The sequence below is a fragment of the Cryptotermes secundus genome, unplaced genomic scaffold (assembly GCF_002891405.2).
Source record: "Cryptotermes secundus unplaced genomic scaffold, Csec_1.0 scaffold263, whole genome shotgun sequence".
In the NCBI taxonomy this organism is placed as follows: domain Eukaryota; kingdom Metazoa; phylum Arthropoda; class Insecta; order Blattodea; family Kalotermitidae; genus Cryptotermes; species Cryptotermes secundus.
Genome location: NW_019738352.1, coordinates 1,243,026 through 1,259,250, shown reverse-complemented (window position 1 = coordinate 1,259,250; position 16,225 = coordinate 1,243,026). Strand labels below are relative to the sequence as shown.

At 40.9% G+C, this 16,225-nt stretch overlaps 1 protein-coding gene across 3 annotated transcripts in view; it reads right to left on the bottom strand.

The window, feature by feature from the left end:
• Positions 1 to 16,225, bottom strand: part of LOC111870759 (lachesin) — a 490,504-nt gene that overhangs the window by 128,552 nt on the left and 345,727 nt on the right. For all 3 annotated transcript variants that reach the window (XM_023863276.2, XM_023863277.2, XM_033753995.1), the window contains one exon: positions 7,552 to 7,658. In XM_023863276.2, the coding sequence (XP_023719044.1) occupies positions 7,552 to 7,658 (107 nt within the window). The remainder of the gene's footprint in view (positions 1 to 7,551; positions 7,659 to 16,225) is intronic.

Here is a 16,225-nt window from a genome sequence, read left to right as displayed (position 1 = left end):
GGCTCACACACACGAGACAAGAAGAATATAGGCGAAAGCCTGAACTACTAGACTTCCATAAACAAAGAGATAACTAAGTACATGTTGCTGTCTCGTCAACAAAATGCAGGGAAAAATCATGACATAGAGATGGGAAACATGTTTTGAAACTGTGGCAGAGTTCAGATATTTGGAAACGACAGTAACAAATCAAAATTTGATTCAGGAGGAAATTAAAAGCAGACTGAACTCTGGTAACGCTTGCTACCATTCAGTCCAGAACCTTTTGTCTTCTCGTCTGCCCTCTAGATACATAAAAATTAGAGTACAGAGAACTACAATTTTGCCTGTAGTTCTGTATGGGCGTGAAACTTGGTCTCTGATATTAAGGAAGGAACATAGACCGAGGGTGTTTGAGAACAGGATGTTGAGGGGAATATGTGGACCGAAGAGAGATGAAATGACAGGAGGTTGGAGAAAACTGCATAGTGGGGAGCTTCACAACTTATACTCTTCTCCGAGTAAAATTAGAATGACCAAGTCAAAGAGGATGAGATGGGCAAGGCATGTAGCATAAATGGGGAGAAGAGGAATACATGTAGGATATTTGTGGGAAAGCCGGGTCGATAGAGACCACTGGGAAGACCAAGGCGTAGGTGTGTGGACAATATTAAAAGGGATTTTAGAGATAAAATGGGATGATGTGGTTAGGATTGAGCTGACTCAGGGTAGGGATCAGTGGAGGGCTCTTGTGAGAACGGCAATGAACCTTCGGGTTCCATGAAATACTGGGAAATTCTTGAGTAGCAGCAGATTTGGCTTCTCCTCAAGAAGGGCTCAGCTCCATAAGTAAGTAAGTAAGTCTCTCTCACAGAGGTCGTTATGAAGACTTTTATCTTATGGGCTGTAACGCCGTCAACTGCATCGAAAGTCAATAGACGTTCTGAAAGAATATGTTGCCTCCAGCCTCATGGTCGAAGAAGAAGGCAGCATGAATATTGAGGCTCCTCCCAAATGTCGGTCGGCTTTCAACGAATTACACGGTTTTACATCCCATTAGAGACGACTTTCAAAGCTTTCAGATATGCTCTAGAAACTGACAAGGACAGAAAACACCGACAGATTTATATGTAAAAAAATATGGAGTGCAGGCTGCTCTGAAGCAGAAATTTTAAGTATACTGGAAATTTTCCCCAAATAATAAAGTTCTTGACTTGCATTTATTACAGTGTAACAAATTATGCGCAGCTATGATTCCTGCATTTAATGGAATAAGACAGTATGGAATTGGTTCAGACTTCATCAATGAAATCTTGTTGTTATGCTTCAATCATTTTATGTCCTATCTTACATATTTCTGCATATTGTCAGATACTTTACTATGACTTCCATTTAACATAATTAGTAAAAGGATGCAACTTGAAAACACATTTACACCAAGTGACAATATTAATGTAACAAATCTTTTTGCAATTTTCTGATTTTCGTTTAATGTGATATTATTACTTGCCTCAGTGACGGAAACATTGCAATGGAGCTGAGTACAGCTTTAAAAACGAAGTTTGTGTGGCTCTATACGCTGATAACTCCTACGTTTATATATGCAGGATACAAAATTCAAAATTATATTAAGTTTGATTAAAAAATTGGCTGGAGAAGACTATTAAGTGTGAGGAGTTCTTACCCATAATATCGTAGTTTGTATACCCCTGTTAACACAACAATTCTAATTTGTACGATATACATTTCTAATACCTTGAAATAAAGGAAGTCAGTTTCGATGTTTTGATATTAATTTTTCGTACGAAACACCCATTAAAACTGTGAGCTTTTCTGAACATTAATACGAATATATTTAAGTTTTCCTTCATGGAAGTAACGGGAACATCACTTTGGGAAGCCATTCAGGCAGGGTCAGTTCATGAGTAGCTCACGGGATATTTCCAAATATTAGCATTGGAACTGTGTTAACTATCTGTACATTGCATCTAAGTTGCCTCAGCAATGTAGGCGTTTCATTTAAATTTTCTGTTACTCTCGTCCATTTAAAATAAATTTGATACAAATTATAAGAAACGCCAGTCTGTCCACACCGAACTGGGATCTGAACTCTAACCTTTCTAAACGATAAAGTACATCAATGTGATTTTCACTAATAAAACAAATAAGAGACAACTGGTTCAAGGGAAATACCGTTTCTGTTGCCATACATAATCATGCTTCAATATATTATCCGATGCTACCAAATCTGACCACTTTATACGGATTGATGAAGTGTTAATTTTGGATTGCACTAAATTATGTGTTTCATAGAACAGGTAATGGCGGTCTAGCTATGAGTAATAACTACAAAGTATCTGGAAGGAATTTATCGTGCTTTACATTATTGCAGCCTACTAACCAAGCATTTTCCTGGAGGAACTGAGCAATACCACGAATGCTATCCGTTAAGATAGTCCATCGCCGTACCAGACTCCAACCCAAGACTTGCTCATTACGGAGAAGAGGCCGTAACCAATTGAATCCTCGATGTTCGACCACGGGTTCGTAAACTCTCTCCTCTCTCATAACAATTAATGACAAAAAAGTAAAAGTATCCCTGTAACAGACCGTGGAGGCCCATAGAGTTGTGAGATGTTGAGGTCCCATATCTTGTAGACAATCGGCAAACAGATGGCGGTGAGATCAGCCTTCCGCACCGGCCGCCCTTTACAGCCCAGAAAGATTCCTAGCACTCATTTCTGTTAGAGGCTAAGTCGACCCCAGCGCCATAATGCGGCAAGAAGGATCAGGTCAACTGAAAAATCCAGTCACCTCATTGGGAATCGAACCTGCTACCTTCCGGCTTGTAGCATAGTACCTCAACCGATTATGCTACGGCGTGACAATGATTATACTTGTGAATTGAATTATACGTTACATAACCGTATTTGGAAATTCGCCGTCAAATACATCGATATGCAAGGAACATAAAGTTTCGGAACTCCAAAACGCATGATTTCTTACGTCAAGTCGCCTTGGGTCCTGAATGTGACAGTAACGTCACATAAGTCGTACTGCATGGAGCTAGAGCAACAGGTAGACAGCGAGTGGTGCAGCCCCCCCCCCCAAATCATGAGCCAGCAACTTGTCGCGCCGCTCAGCTCTCTTATTATACGTACGACCGTTGCAATTAAAACCTCCTACTCTAATGAAGCAGGAAAAGAATAGTTGGAAAAATTCAATTACCTTCAACCAGAGAGTGGAAACCTACAGAGCAAGTCAAAATCACGACTCATGAGAGATTTCCGTTGAAAGGAAATTCTATGGCTTCGTAGGGTGTATTTAATTTGTGACTGAATTAATTTCGACGCTGAGGTTTCACGACTTCTCAATCCTGTTCTACAGGAGCTCGTACATACCCTTTGAATAAGATTCCCTCTTATGGAAAAAAATATTTTTAAACTTTTTTGTACACTCCGCGACCGCCTCTGTGGTCTAGTGGTCAGAGTTCCTGGCCACAGATCCAGAGGTCGGGGTTCGATTTCTGGTGCTACCAAATTTTCTGAGAAGTAATGTTTCTGGAACGGAGTCCACTCAGCCTCATGAGGATAGTTGAGGAGCTACTTGAATGGAAAAGTAGCGGCTCCGGTCTACAAAACAGAAATTCACGGCCGTGGAGTTTCGTTTCGCTGATCACGCGACACCCTCTATCCTCTAAAGATGGCACTAACTTGGCCAAAGAGCGGCGGTTGCTCGGTCGGTATAGTTGGCTTGCGGACTAAAACCAAGGATATTTTTCTTTTATTGTATACTCCGCATGTGTATAAAATTACAATAGTCTTATATGGAGTCAATTTTAATATTTTTGTGTTTCATATTAATCCGTCTATATTAGTCTTTTCTATTTCATTCTCTTCCATTTTCCATAAGGTTTCAACAGCTCTAATAACCCTACAGTCTGCTCTTACACCCACACGAACAATAGTTTCTGCAAATGTATAAAACACGTCAGAAAAATTCAATAGCCCACGTTAGCGTTATTTTCTTTTATTTCATTTTCCCCTTCTTTCTTCATTATACCTTCTTATATCTATCCCTGTTGCTTTTTTTTTCATTTCATGCATCCTGTTGTGTTACAATATACACTTCTTTATTACAACCGTCACAAAACAACAAATGTCAAGATCAGTGCCTAGTTTCGGCTATCAATAGCCACCATCAGGCAAATACACGGTTAACATATATACACCACTGAACTGCAGTACTAGTAAAATTGGATACAATACCATTAATTACATAAAACACTTGACGTAAAAAAATAATCTGATTTATTGTATTTTTACGTCAAGTGTTTTATATAATTAATAGTATTGTATCCAATTTTACTAGTACTGCAGTTCAGTGATATATATATGTTAACCGTGTATTTGCCTGATGATGGCTATTGATAGCCGAAACATGTAGCAGAGCCGTAGCTAGGCACTGATCTTGATATTAGTTGTGTTGTGACGGTTGTAATAAAGAGGTTGTATCCCTGTTGTATTTGAGGTTCTCACAGCCTTGGATATTTAAGAGTTATATTTTTGAGGTGTAGTACCATGTAATTAGGTGAAAGTCAACCGACGTTTCGGAGGGACATATTGAAATTTTGGTTCGAAAATTACACCAACATCAAGTTCTGCTAGTTCCGTGTTTCACGGCGTGAACGGTCTACACGGCGTTACATACCAGTAGATATAATTCCTTTTACCACAACGGTTTCATTTTTATTTTCAAATTGTCACTTGTAAAGGGTTTGCGTAAGGAATAATTAATGGATTACATAGATTTGATGATTGGGTTTACTGGCACGTCTCTCTTCTTTACAATTATAGTGAATTATAACAGCTCACACACTGAACTCCTTCTGAACGACATCTGTCTGGCAAATCTCTCACTAATCTCTCACTGCTGCCTGAGTTTCGGGCTGCGCTCTACTCCTCGAATTCACGAATCCACTGCCTTTTGTAACTTCCACTCGGCCGGGATAGAAGCCACAATTTCCAGCAGTTTGTCTTATTCTGTTCTTCCGTTGCCACTGAACGTATATCAAATCTCGTGGCAACGCTTTCATTCCTGTAAGTGTATTCATTGCTGCGGGAACAGGTGCCACCTAACTGTTGCCTAATAAAATCACTTCCGCTTCTGTTATTATTCTTGGTTTTAGAGTAGTGTTTACCTAGCCGTTGCCTAGCAGATGGTCATATTCCGTCACAATATATTTCTTATAGAACTACTTCGTAAGGAAACTCATCTGTTCCATAAATGTAAATTGAAATTTAGTCATTCGTATTTAGAACGGTGATGAACATAAATTCTGATAACGCATTTACAATCTTGAATCACGTGAAGCGAACATGTTGCTGTAACTTAATGTGCACTTTATGAGGGCCACTACGTCACGGCGGGTTCTTGGGCTGTGGATGGAGGTGACGAGTTCCAGATATGATGGGTAGTTGCGGACACTCTATCCAAATTTGTAAGAGCCCAACATATGCTGTTACGTCAACACGTACTACATTTGGTATGCACGTTAGAGCACAGTTGGCCGCAGTTAAGGATAGGACCAGAAGATGGACACAATAAATATCAAAAGAGATGCACCTGAGACCTAATTACAATTTTCGTATCTTATTGTCAGATATCGCTGGTCACGGTAGCCGAGTGGTCTAAGGCTTGTACTGTCTTCGCTCGCTTGGAAACCGGGATCGTGGGCTCGAATCTGTTTCCTGTGAGGTACGAACTGAATACTTATATATTATTCTTATACACTGCCGGTCACGGTAGCCGAGCGGTCTAAGGCTTGTACTGTCTTCGCTCGCTTGGAAACCGGGATCGTGGGCTCGAATCTGTTTCCTGTGAGGTACGAACTGAATACTTATATATTATTCTTATACACTGCCGGTCACGGTAGCCGAGCGGTCTAAGGCTTGTACTGTCTTCGCTCGCTTGGAAACCGGGATCGTGGGCTCGAATCCCACTCAGGGTATTGATGTTTAGTTTGTGTCTGTGCGTTTTTCCGTGTTTGCGACGACATGATCACCCGCCCAAGGAGTCCTACCGTAAGTGTAAGATCTAGAAAAACCGAAGTGAACAGAGAAGTTCATGGAGGTAGGCCTAGGCCCACTGGGGCTGTAGTGCCAAGGAAAAAAAAATATTAGATATCAGCAAGGTTTGGTATGTATTTTTATTCCATTAAGACTTCTATTGTTGTAAATACATCTACATTTTAATAACTACTCAATTTCGTTGAGTTCATAAACAGTCATGCCATTTTTCAAAAGCGTGGCTGTGAAATACAAATGTAAAATAAATACAGAACGATTGAATATAATCTTGAGAACTGTAATATTTTTTTGTAAATCTTTCAACAGGCTCCATGCTTCAGTCAGAGTGTCACGGCAGCACAAAATATTTTCGGGTTGATCATTATACAGAACTGTCATCACGATGCCTTACACAGAATTACACGAAACTTAATAATTGGGAACGGTTCATGTGATATATCTAGGGTCAACAAATCAAGCAGGTTGATACGGTCAGGAAACGTAACGCACTTTCGAACGACGACAAATGGGTACAAGAAAACTGGAGGCATTATATCGCTTGGTGGACCTACGCAGAACACGGCAGGATGGGACTAGTATTAAATAATACGTCGATCAGATTTTATTGCGGACAGGCTTCAGGCTTATATTTAGAAGGCGGTGGGCGTGAAGATTGCTGTATTGTAAGATGTGGTGCAGCGCATTTTGGCAGATAGGCACCAAATCTCGGAGGACCCTCCTGTCTTCCTTGTAAGTGTAGCGATGTAAGCACAGCGTGCAAGAAAACGATTCGCATATAAGGAGGGGAGGAACAGGACGAGGGCTGTAAGAGGACAAGTGGGAATAATGTGGCGTTGAGAGAAACTATACAGCGAGCAGAAGTTAGGAGCTACAGAGGGTCAACATGGGCGAGGAAGGAATAAGATGGTTAAGAGATAAAGAATCTAACAGAATCTAAGTTATACAAAGTACTTTCCTGTTGAGAGAGCGCGCGGTAGCGTAGTTGGTTGAGGCACTATGCTACGATGCGAGAGGTAGCGGGGTTCGGTTCCCGATTAGGTTACTTGATTTTTGATTTGACCTAATGCTTCAAGCTGCACTATGACTCTGGGGTAGATTTAGCTTCTAACAGAAATGAGTACCAAGAATCTTCCTGGAGGTGAAGGGCGGCCGGCTGACAATCTTAACGCCATCTCTGAGGCGATTACCTAGAAAATGTGGGAGCCTCGACGTCTCACAGCATTATGGGCTTCCACGGCCTGTTACGGGGATAGCTTTAGATTTTATCTTTTACGTTCCTGTTGAACGATGACATACATCTACCAAATTATACGATGTCACATCCCGGAACCGATAGTTTTTGTAGGCACCGTCATTAGAACTTCAGTATTCATGGACATCGGCCTTCTGGTTCTATAACAAACGGAGAATTTCTTGACCAACTGAGTTACTGTTAACTTCTGAAAGGCTCCGCTTCACGGGAGTTCAGTGCAAAGGAACTTACCCTGTAGCCACCGAGATGCATCACCATGCATTGGAACGTTGCGTCTCTGCCCACAGGCACTGTAAGGTTAGTGATAGGCTCGGCGAACTCGGGTTGGTAAGCGACCCCTGCAAAAATAATAAAACAAAACATTATACACTTGAGAAGGCCGTGCCATAGTTCGGGGGGTTAGTCGCCGGACTCCCACTGTGGTGGCCCGGGTTCGAGTTGGGTCAGGACATATGGGATTTGTGGTGGACAATGTGGCGCTGGAGGTTTTCTCCAAATACTTTCGTTTCCCCTACCAATTCTCTTTCCACCGACTACTTCATATTCGTCATCATCTATCATCTGGGGCTGGTAAAATAGGCAAACTGTGGCCAACGTACCACGTGGACTCAGTCTCAGCCCACCATACGCCTGAGAGATATGCAATAGAGTGAATGAGCGAAAGACACAAATGTTTACCGATAAGTCGCAGTCATATTTCTCTGTAAAAAAGGAAGAGAAATTTCTATATGTAGGGACGAATTTGGTTTTTAAGATGAGAAGCTGAAGAGTCTGAAAAGAAAAAAATTGAAATTTATCGTTTTTCTAAATAGTTTACAGCTATTTAAACTGAGTAGACACTATATGTACACATATAATATATGTATCAAAAAACAACTCGGTAATTTTAGACCGCAAGCGAACTATAGTATCACAAGATAAATTTACATTATTAATAAATAATTCTGACACGTTATCCTAAATTCTAATTGGAGTTCCCATAGTGTTAAGCGAATTTGAAATGGACCACACTGGACTTTCCAAACCCAAGCTTCAGGTCAAAAATATAAAGTTTAATAACATGTGATATAAGACCTCGTATTGTCTCCTGCGCCATGGAGAACTGGACCGTGGGTTCTGACACACTCGAGACATGGATGTAGCATGTATCTAACTTTTCTGCATTTGTTTTGTCGTTTATTGGTAAAGGTCCTGAGACGGACTGATTCCCTTCAATGAAATCCTACCAAATATCAATACACAAGAATACGGAATTCGGAAGAAAAGAAGGCTTTGAACTGCATTGCTATACAAGAAGAACATTAACAAGACAATTTATATTGGACTAAAACTATTTTATATACATATTAATTGGGCAGGCGGTAGCGTGGTTGGTTGAGGCACTATGGTACAAGCCAGAAGGTAGCGGGATCGAATTCCGATGAGGTTATTGGATTTTTTCAATTTGCCTAATCTTTCCAGCCGCACTATGGCCCTGGGGTCCACTCAGCCTCTAACAGAAAGGAGTACCAGGAAAATTCTTGGAATGTTCTTGGGGGTAAAGGGCGGCTGGGGCTTAAGGCTGACAACCTTACCGCCATCTATGAGCCGATTGTCTAGAAAATGTGAGAATCTCAACATCTCACAACCCTATGAACCTCCACGGCTTGTTACAAGGATACTTTTACTTACTTTTTTACTTTTATTTATTTTAATAGTTTTGGTATTTCTTTCTTCTTTGGGAGCCGGGATAAATCAGTCGCTATAGCGAGGGGCTGAGGGTAGGACAGACGGGGTTTAATTCTCGGCAGAGGCAAGAGATATTTCTTCGGCTTCACAGCGTCCAGACCGACTCTGGGGCCCAGCCCGCTTCCTATTGAATGGGTACGGGGAGTCTTTCCATGAGGTTAAGCGACCGGGGCGTGAAGCTGACCACTCGCCTCCAAGTATTGCCGAGATCAATAATGGTGGAGCTATACCTTCACTCCCCCATCACTTCGTTGTGTGGTGCTGAATCGATTAAGCCCACGGACAACTTTACGTTAATTGTGCTTTCTTTTTGCTACGTATGAGAAAGTGAACCCGGCAAGATAACTTTACTGATATTTGATAACTACTGTAAGCTCAGGTCTCTTCTGGAAGCCCCACTTCCGCAAGCTGTCAACAGGTAGTGGAGAATATTCACATGAATCTACTTGCCTACACCAGAAACAGCAACGAATCCCCTCGTTTTCAGACTTAACAATTAAACTGTGTTCACAGCATCCCCTTCAGGTTATGCTGTACTCATAGCTTCTATGCAGTGCATGTGACCAGAGTATAGGCGACGAGCGATAACCGTGTTGGTTCCCAAAGGCCGGGGAAATGTCCGCGCGGTTCACACGATGTGTCTCTTCATTTGCAGCAATACTGACTGTGTTACGTCACGGCGAACACTGCGAAACAAGCGGTGAGTTGTGAACTGCAATCACATTCCTGCTACCTTCCTCCTGTTTCCTACAAGAATTTCGTTGATATTCCGACTGAAGTATAGTATCTGGTTCGTTGTTTATTTAAAGCCGCTTTATTAACTGCAGAGGCTCTTTCTTATCGAATTCGATAAGTTAATCGTGTATGAGGAACAAGAAAAATTTGATTTGTTTCATTCTGGTCCGTCACACTAACAATATTACAAATGATAAAACAATTCCGTCCAGTGTGACTGTTGAAGCTTTTACTACGGCGAATTCCTCCCATCAGCCGCCCGAGTCACCGTTCCTGATATTGTAACGTGTCTGGAATCCAGAAGAGTCACTTCTATGGAAACGCTAGAATAGACCGTTGCATAGGAAACAACAATCGCTCTATTGTAGTTCTAACAGGAGTCTCCACGGTTATAACAAAGGGTTCGTTTGCACAGCAGCGACCGAGGTTATAAAACGGGGTTGAATGCATTCGAACAGTCAGTCTGGATCCACCCGCTAAAGAAGACAGTCCAGTATCGCCGAGATATTGTAAGCAGTGATTGTAACACTGCAAGAGCAGATGATTGTAAGGCGTGTAAGGTGAGAGAGCGGAATAAATTCGCTATATCAAATACCACGGCGTAAACTTATTTTTAGCGTAACATACCAAAACACGCTACAATATTGTTCGCAATTTTCCCCATCGTGTTTCTTCAGTATATACTCGCATGTTAGGCTCAGAGATAATTCTTCCCTTATTTGTTATTGTGTTTACAGTCCCAGTCAACACATGTCTTCTGCATAGACAAATAAGTAATTTAGGCGCCATTGTGTTCATTTGAATTTTACTCGTACTCTGCGCCCTTCCTGTAGAAATTTTTAGGTTTTCACGGTTGTAACTGTTCTGCGCCGTGAGAACGTATAGTGTTGGAACTGCGTTCCAATATTTCCGAGGTATATGCTGCATTCATATTGAGAAGAGAAATGATTAACGTAAGGACTGGATATGTTTCTTCTGTCTTCCCCTTCATGGCCACCTTCAAAGCATTCATTCGTAACCCACCTATACCAATAACCTGGCCAGAGCCAATTCTTAGACATTTCAACCACTGAGAGGCAGCGCCATGTTGGTGCGGAACATAAGTGTTCATCTCCAAACCTACACGGCGTCTCAGTTGAGAAGAGCACAATCCGAAATATCGTCTACAGGGTGACGTTCGGTGTTTTCATGGAAATTACTGTGAAGACACCTGCCTCCCATTATGTCACGATGCATGGATCTTTGCCGACGTGTCGGAGGAAAGTGTTACCTTCATACTCGGAGAGCAGAAGCAGCACTTTCCTTAGAAACGTCATTGAATTTCTACAAAACTATACGATGTCACATTTCGGAAAACACTAATCTTCATTTCCTGTCTTTTATTTTAACTTTATATCTGTAACTTCTGTGATTATGGGATTTGAGGACTGTAGGTTGATTCAATGCCTCAGAATCGTGTTAAAGACCGGGTTAGAATATCAAGCGTTTGCACTTCTGTCACTGCTACTGCCTGTCTAAAATATCTTTGTGGCTACGTCATATCATTAATTGGCAACTTAAAAGTGAATACCTTTGTGTTCAACTAGCTCTAGGTTACAGCGTTTAGTTCCAATTTATTAAACATACATAAGTTAGTCAATTTGTGATCACGCAGCAATCTGCTTCACAATCCAGTTATGGCGCGCCCTTCAAGATGTTGAAGAAACAGAATGTCGCTGCATTAGTTAGATATTAAGCCGATAGGGGTAACAAATTCAAGCCAGTTGCGTATAAACTATGCTGGAAGAGCAGAAGCAAATTCTATGAAGGGATATAACGATTTCCAGTCAAAAGCATGTTTTCAGAGGGACAGGAAAGCTCACAGTTAAGCCCACACACTTCTGGTTGCAGTGATATGGCACACCAGGGTTTACGATATAGGGATCATCATTTCCGCGATATCCAATACTCTCATGGGAAATTAGTCATATGACGAAACGCTAGATGAAATACACAGATATATTGAGAATGGAATACAATTACGTTTGTAATTTAATCTTTTGTCTCCCCGCAGAGTATTTTATAAGCACATGCAGTACAAGTTTCCTTGTTATCAATATCGTGTTTCACATTGGAGTATGTTCCATGATAAACACAATAAAAATTTATGAACCAAATATCTTTTGAAAACAGCCATCTTCTGGGATATAACGTCGTGTAGTCTATATATATATATTTTTTTTCTTGGCACTACAGCCCCAGTGGGCCTAGGCCTACCTCCATGAACTTCTCCGTTCACTTCGTTTTTCTAGATCTTACACATTCGGTAGGACTCCTTGGGCGGGTGATAAGCTCGTTGCAAGGCCTCTCTACCTGTACACAAACACAGAAAAACGGACAAACACAAACTAAACATCCATGCCCTGAGTGGGATTCGAACCCACGATCCCGGTTTCCAAGCGAGCGAAGACAGTACATGCCTTAGACCGCTCGGCTACCGTGACCGGACGATATATATATATACATATATATATATATATATATACACCATATATATGGTAAAATAAACGTTCATTAATAATAAGAAATTCCAGCAACCGAAACCTTGAATTAAATTTACGATCAACGTAAAGGAGCTTTTCGCTGCCATTGCAAAATATCAAATATTTAATCTAGGTGTGACGTAAAGTCTAGACCGTTCCTATCCTCTTTCTCTCGCGTGCTACTCCGTCATATCTCTGCCGTCTTTTCTAGTCTTTATTTTCAAATATATTCCTCTATTCCGCCAAACACTGGACTGTGTCCGTACTTCGTAAGAAAAATCTGATAACTTAGAAAGAGTAAGTGGATAAGGACTACAGTCGCATGCTGAAGTCCAAAAAGCGAAATTCACTTATTCTATAACATTCGTTGATTGGATTAAAAATCGTAAATATCTTGAAATTAACCTTGTTTATCTTTTCCTTACCATACTAGAACCAACTGCATGTCACATCGACTTCTTGAGGAGCTACGAGTATTTATCTGGTAAAGATATTCTCTGTTTTTTGAAGACAGAATATTTATCACCGTTTTCCCAGGATGTTGCCATTCGAGCCTATCTTCATAGTTCGATTGTAACATTATCAATATGTGTATTCATCAATCGACGCAATATTCTATTGATCCAATGTCTTTGATTTCTTTTTCTGATTTTAGAGAGATAGGATAGGATGGTATGGATTGGATTGATCTGGCTCAGGTTAGTGTCCAGTGGAGGGCTCTTGTGAACACGGCAATGAACCTTCGGGTTCTATAAAACACTGGGAAGTTCAGATGTAGCGGCACAATTGGAGGCTTCTCAAGAAGGGCTCAGCTCCATGAGTGAGTGAGTGAATGTATATATATATAAGCCTACATATAAATATTAGCTCAACATGCGTAAGAAGAAGGCCACAGAATGTGCTGGGAAGAAGCTAAAGTCTCGTAGATTGAGCTAAAGAACACGTACAGGAAATACGAGGAATCCGCCTAAATGTCTCTGGTAGACCATTCGATCTGTCAACCCAGCTTGGACATTTCCCCCATCTGGACTTCCATCATGGCAGCAGAAGGCTGAAAACTAGAACTCTGTCCAGTGCAGACCATGTGTGAAAACAGTGTTTTATTTGGTACCATACGGAGGACTTGTCTCTTTAGTAATAACTTCAATTCTGATAGTGCTCTGATTTTAACAATAGCCATGAAATAGTGCATGGACATAAGTGCTAGGTCTCGTGTATGTGGGGGGTTTCGGATATTTTTTAATGTTTGTCTTAACTCTCACAGATGATTTGCGCTGTGTTGGGTTTATATGCTCTATCTTGTGTTCCTATCCAGAAACACGCTTTTCCTTATTCAGATTTATCGTGGTTCTGTACTTTGCTCTTCTGCTTTGGAAATTGTTGGCCTTCGGGTCCCTGTTCGATATATCCGAGACTTTCCCATGTTCAATGTCTGTTCTATTAGTAAAAGTTGCCCCTCTGCTAGATGCACTTCTGCTGCTAATGTTATCTGTAGGGACGCTGACGTCTTTGGATCAAAAATTCTGTTAATGAAACATACATGTATTCATACTGGACTAATTAAACTACTGTTATTATCATTATTTCTATTAATTTCGTCATCATCTCTTGTCACAGGTTTATTTCCTGGTATTCCTTTTCTTGAACCAGTGATGCACCTCACCACTCAGGCTTCAAGCTTCGCACTGTAGCACTTTCCGCAGTATGTGTGATGTTCCCAGGATAGATGTTTTTTTGCAGTGAATCTATGGAGTGCTTTCCAGGAATTAGTTCCAAATATTTTCTCAACCCTCTCGTAACTGTACCCACGTAATTACTTGTATCTACCCTGTGCTCTGTCTGTAATTGGCCTTGCGACTGTTGACTAGGCACATAAATAATAAAGAATAGAATTGAATTGAATTTCTTACCAGGACCATAATAGAGGCCACACTCTTATGAGTATATTCCACAATCGAAGCAATAAAGTCACGATCTAGTACTGCGGTATAACTGTGATTCTGTACCTCGTTCCCGAATTCCTTTTAATTACACGAGTAAAATTTAATTTTTACATTGTAATATGACTGGCCGTTTGAAGCTGTAGCTACTACATGTTGTGATGTGTAGAAAGGAAAGCTTTCATGTTGCGAGCGAAGTCTGGGTACTTCTACATGCTGTTATATAAATGTAAAATTCCGAGGTTCCCAGCGTGAGCGGAATTTTGTCTCAGCTACTTCCAAGGACGAATGAAACATTTTTAAATAGATATTATCCTCTGCCTTTGCACTCTATAACCTAGAAAATAAATTATGCATGAATTCCGTCTAGTGCAACAATGCCTTTTCTAATACTACAATGCAACCTTTATATATTTCAAAAAAGATAGCCATCAGCGAAAGGGGACCAACAACCCAAATGTACTACGTACATGTGCCGTCTTGTAAGTGTTAAACACCTGCATTTAAAATGTTTCTACTTATCAGAATCTCGCTGTGAATCCAAGTGATGGTCACTTTCCGATGATGGCCATCATTTTATTATTAAAGACATTGTTGCACTTGATGGAATTCAATCCTAATTTTACTTAGACAGGAAAAATAAAGTATGAACACCTATATATATTTAATAAACCGGAAGCCTAGCAACCTACTGCAGAGGAATTCAAACTTCTGTGGTCTGACATTCACAGCTGTCACCCACTGCACCCCGATAGCGATCTGAATATCCGAAGATGTATGGTATCGTGTTGCAATAAAATTCCATTGTCGCGGAAGTGGCGCCACTTGGTGGGGGCATGCAGGCGCACGACAATGAGCGTCTCCAACACGTGTCGAGGCGCCAGCTTGTGGGATTATCACGAAATGGTTATGGCGACAATATCGCTCCAGCAAGAAGCAAAAGGAAATGAAAATAGAATGAAATAAAATATCGTAAGCTACATATTTTCTTCTCGTAAAATACGAGACCGTTCCTCTTTTTGTGCAAGAAGTGGAACAAAAGCTATGTGTGCTGTGGCCCAAGGGAGTCTGCAGTTGCGTCAGGGTCTGATGACCGGATAAGCCGGAGCCGAAGAAATGGACAAAGGAGACGCCTCAGTTCTTTTTCGTTCAGTAGCATCAAGAGAAACAATAGGAAAGTCATGACTCTGTATCCGCAAGTACCACATACCGCTTCATATCTAAACCATTCGATGGGTGTGTTGCAGTACTCAGACTCTATAACATTGGTTCTCAACCCGAAGGGGATCACCTCCCCCCGCGGGGGGCTATAAGGATCCAAAGAGAGTGCGAGTGCCAATTGACTTAGTAACATTTTTAGCTGAATATGCACAAAATTGCCATCTCACTGTCAAAATCTGGAAATTATCCAGTTATAGAACACAATAGGCTGTGATGTACACACATACAAATACATGTATGCAGCATCGGTGCTTTCTAGGCTAATTGTGAATTTGGACCATATATTCTTCAGTCTCTTTCATCATTCTTACTGTAAAAATTGTATTGCATTCATGCGAGATTCTTTAAAATAAAATTATTCTTCACCGATGTAAGTACAACTATACAAATACTCACGAAAATTAAAATTATATTACTCGTAAGTCATCGTTTTTAGTTTTTATAAAAAATTAGTATGCGATATTTCAACGGGTGTCTCAAGTTTTTGTTAACTGAAAAGGGGACTGTATTAGAGATGGATGGGGAGGAGGGAATAAGTGCAACGGACTCAGGGTATGACACAGTTACTGGCTTATGTGGACACGGCAAAGAAACAGTTCCATAAGATGTAAAAGTAAGGGTAAAGTTGTCCCTGTACTTGACTAATTAGTCATTATGCCATGAAGGCGTATAGGGGAGTGGAGGTATAGACCCATGTTTCTTTGATCTCAGCACTAGGTGGAGATGAGTGGTCAGCTTCAGGCTCCGGCCGCTTTACCC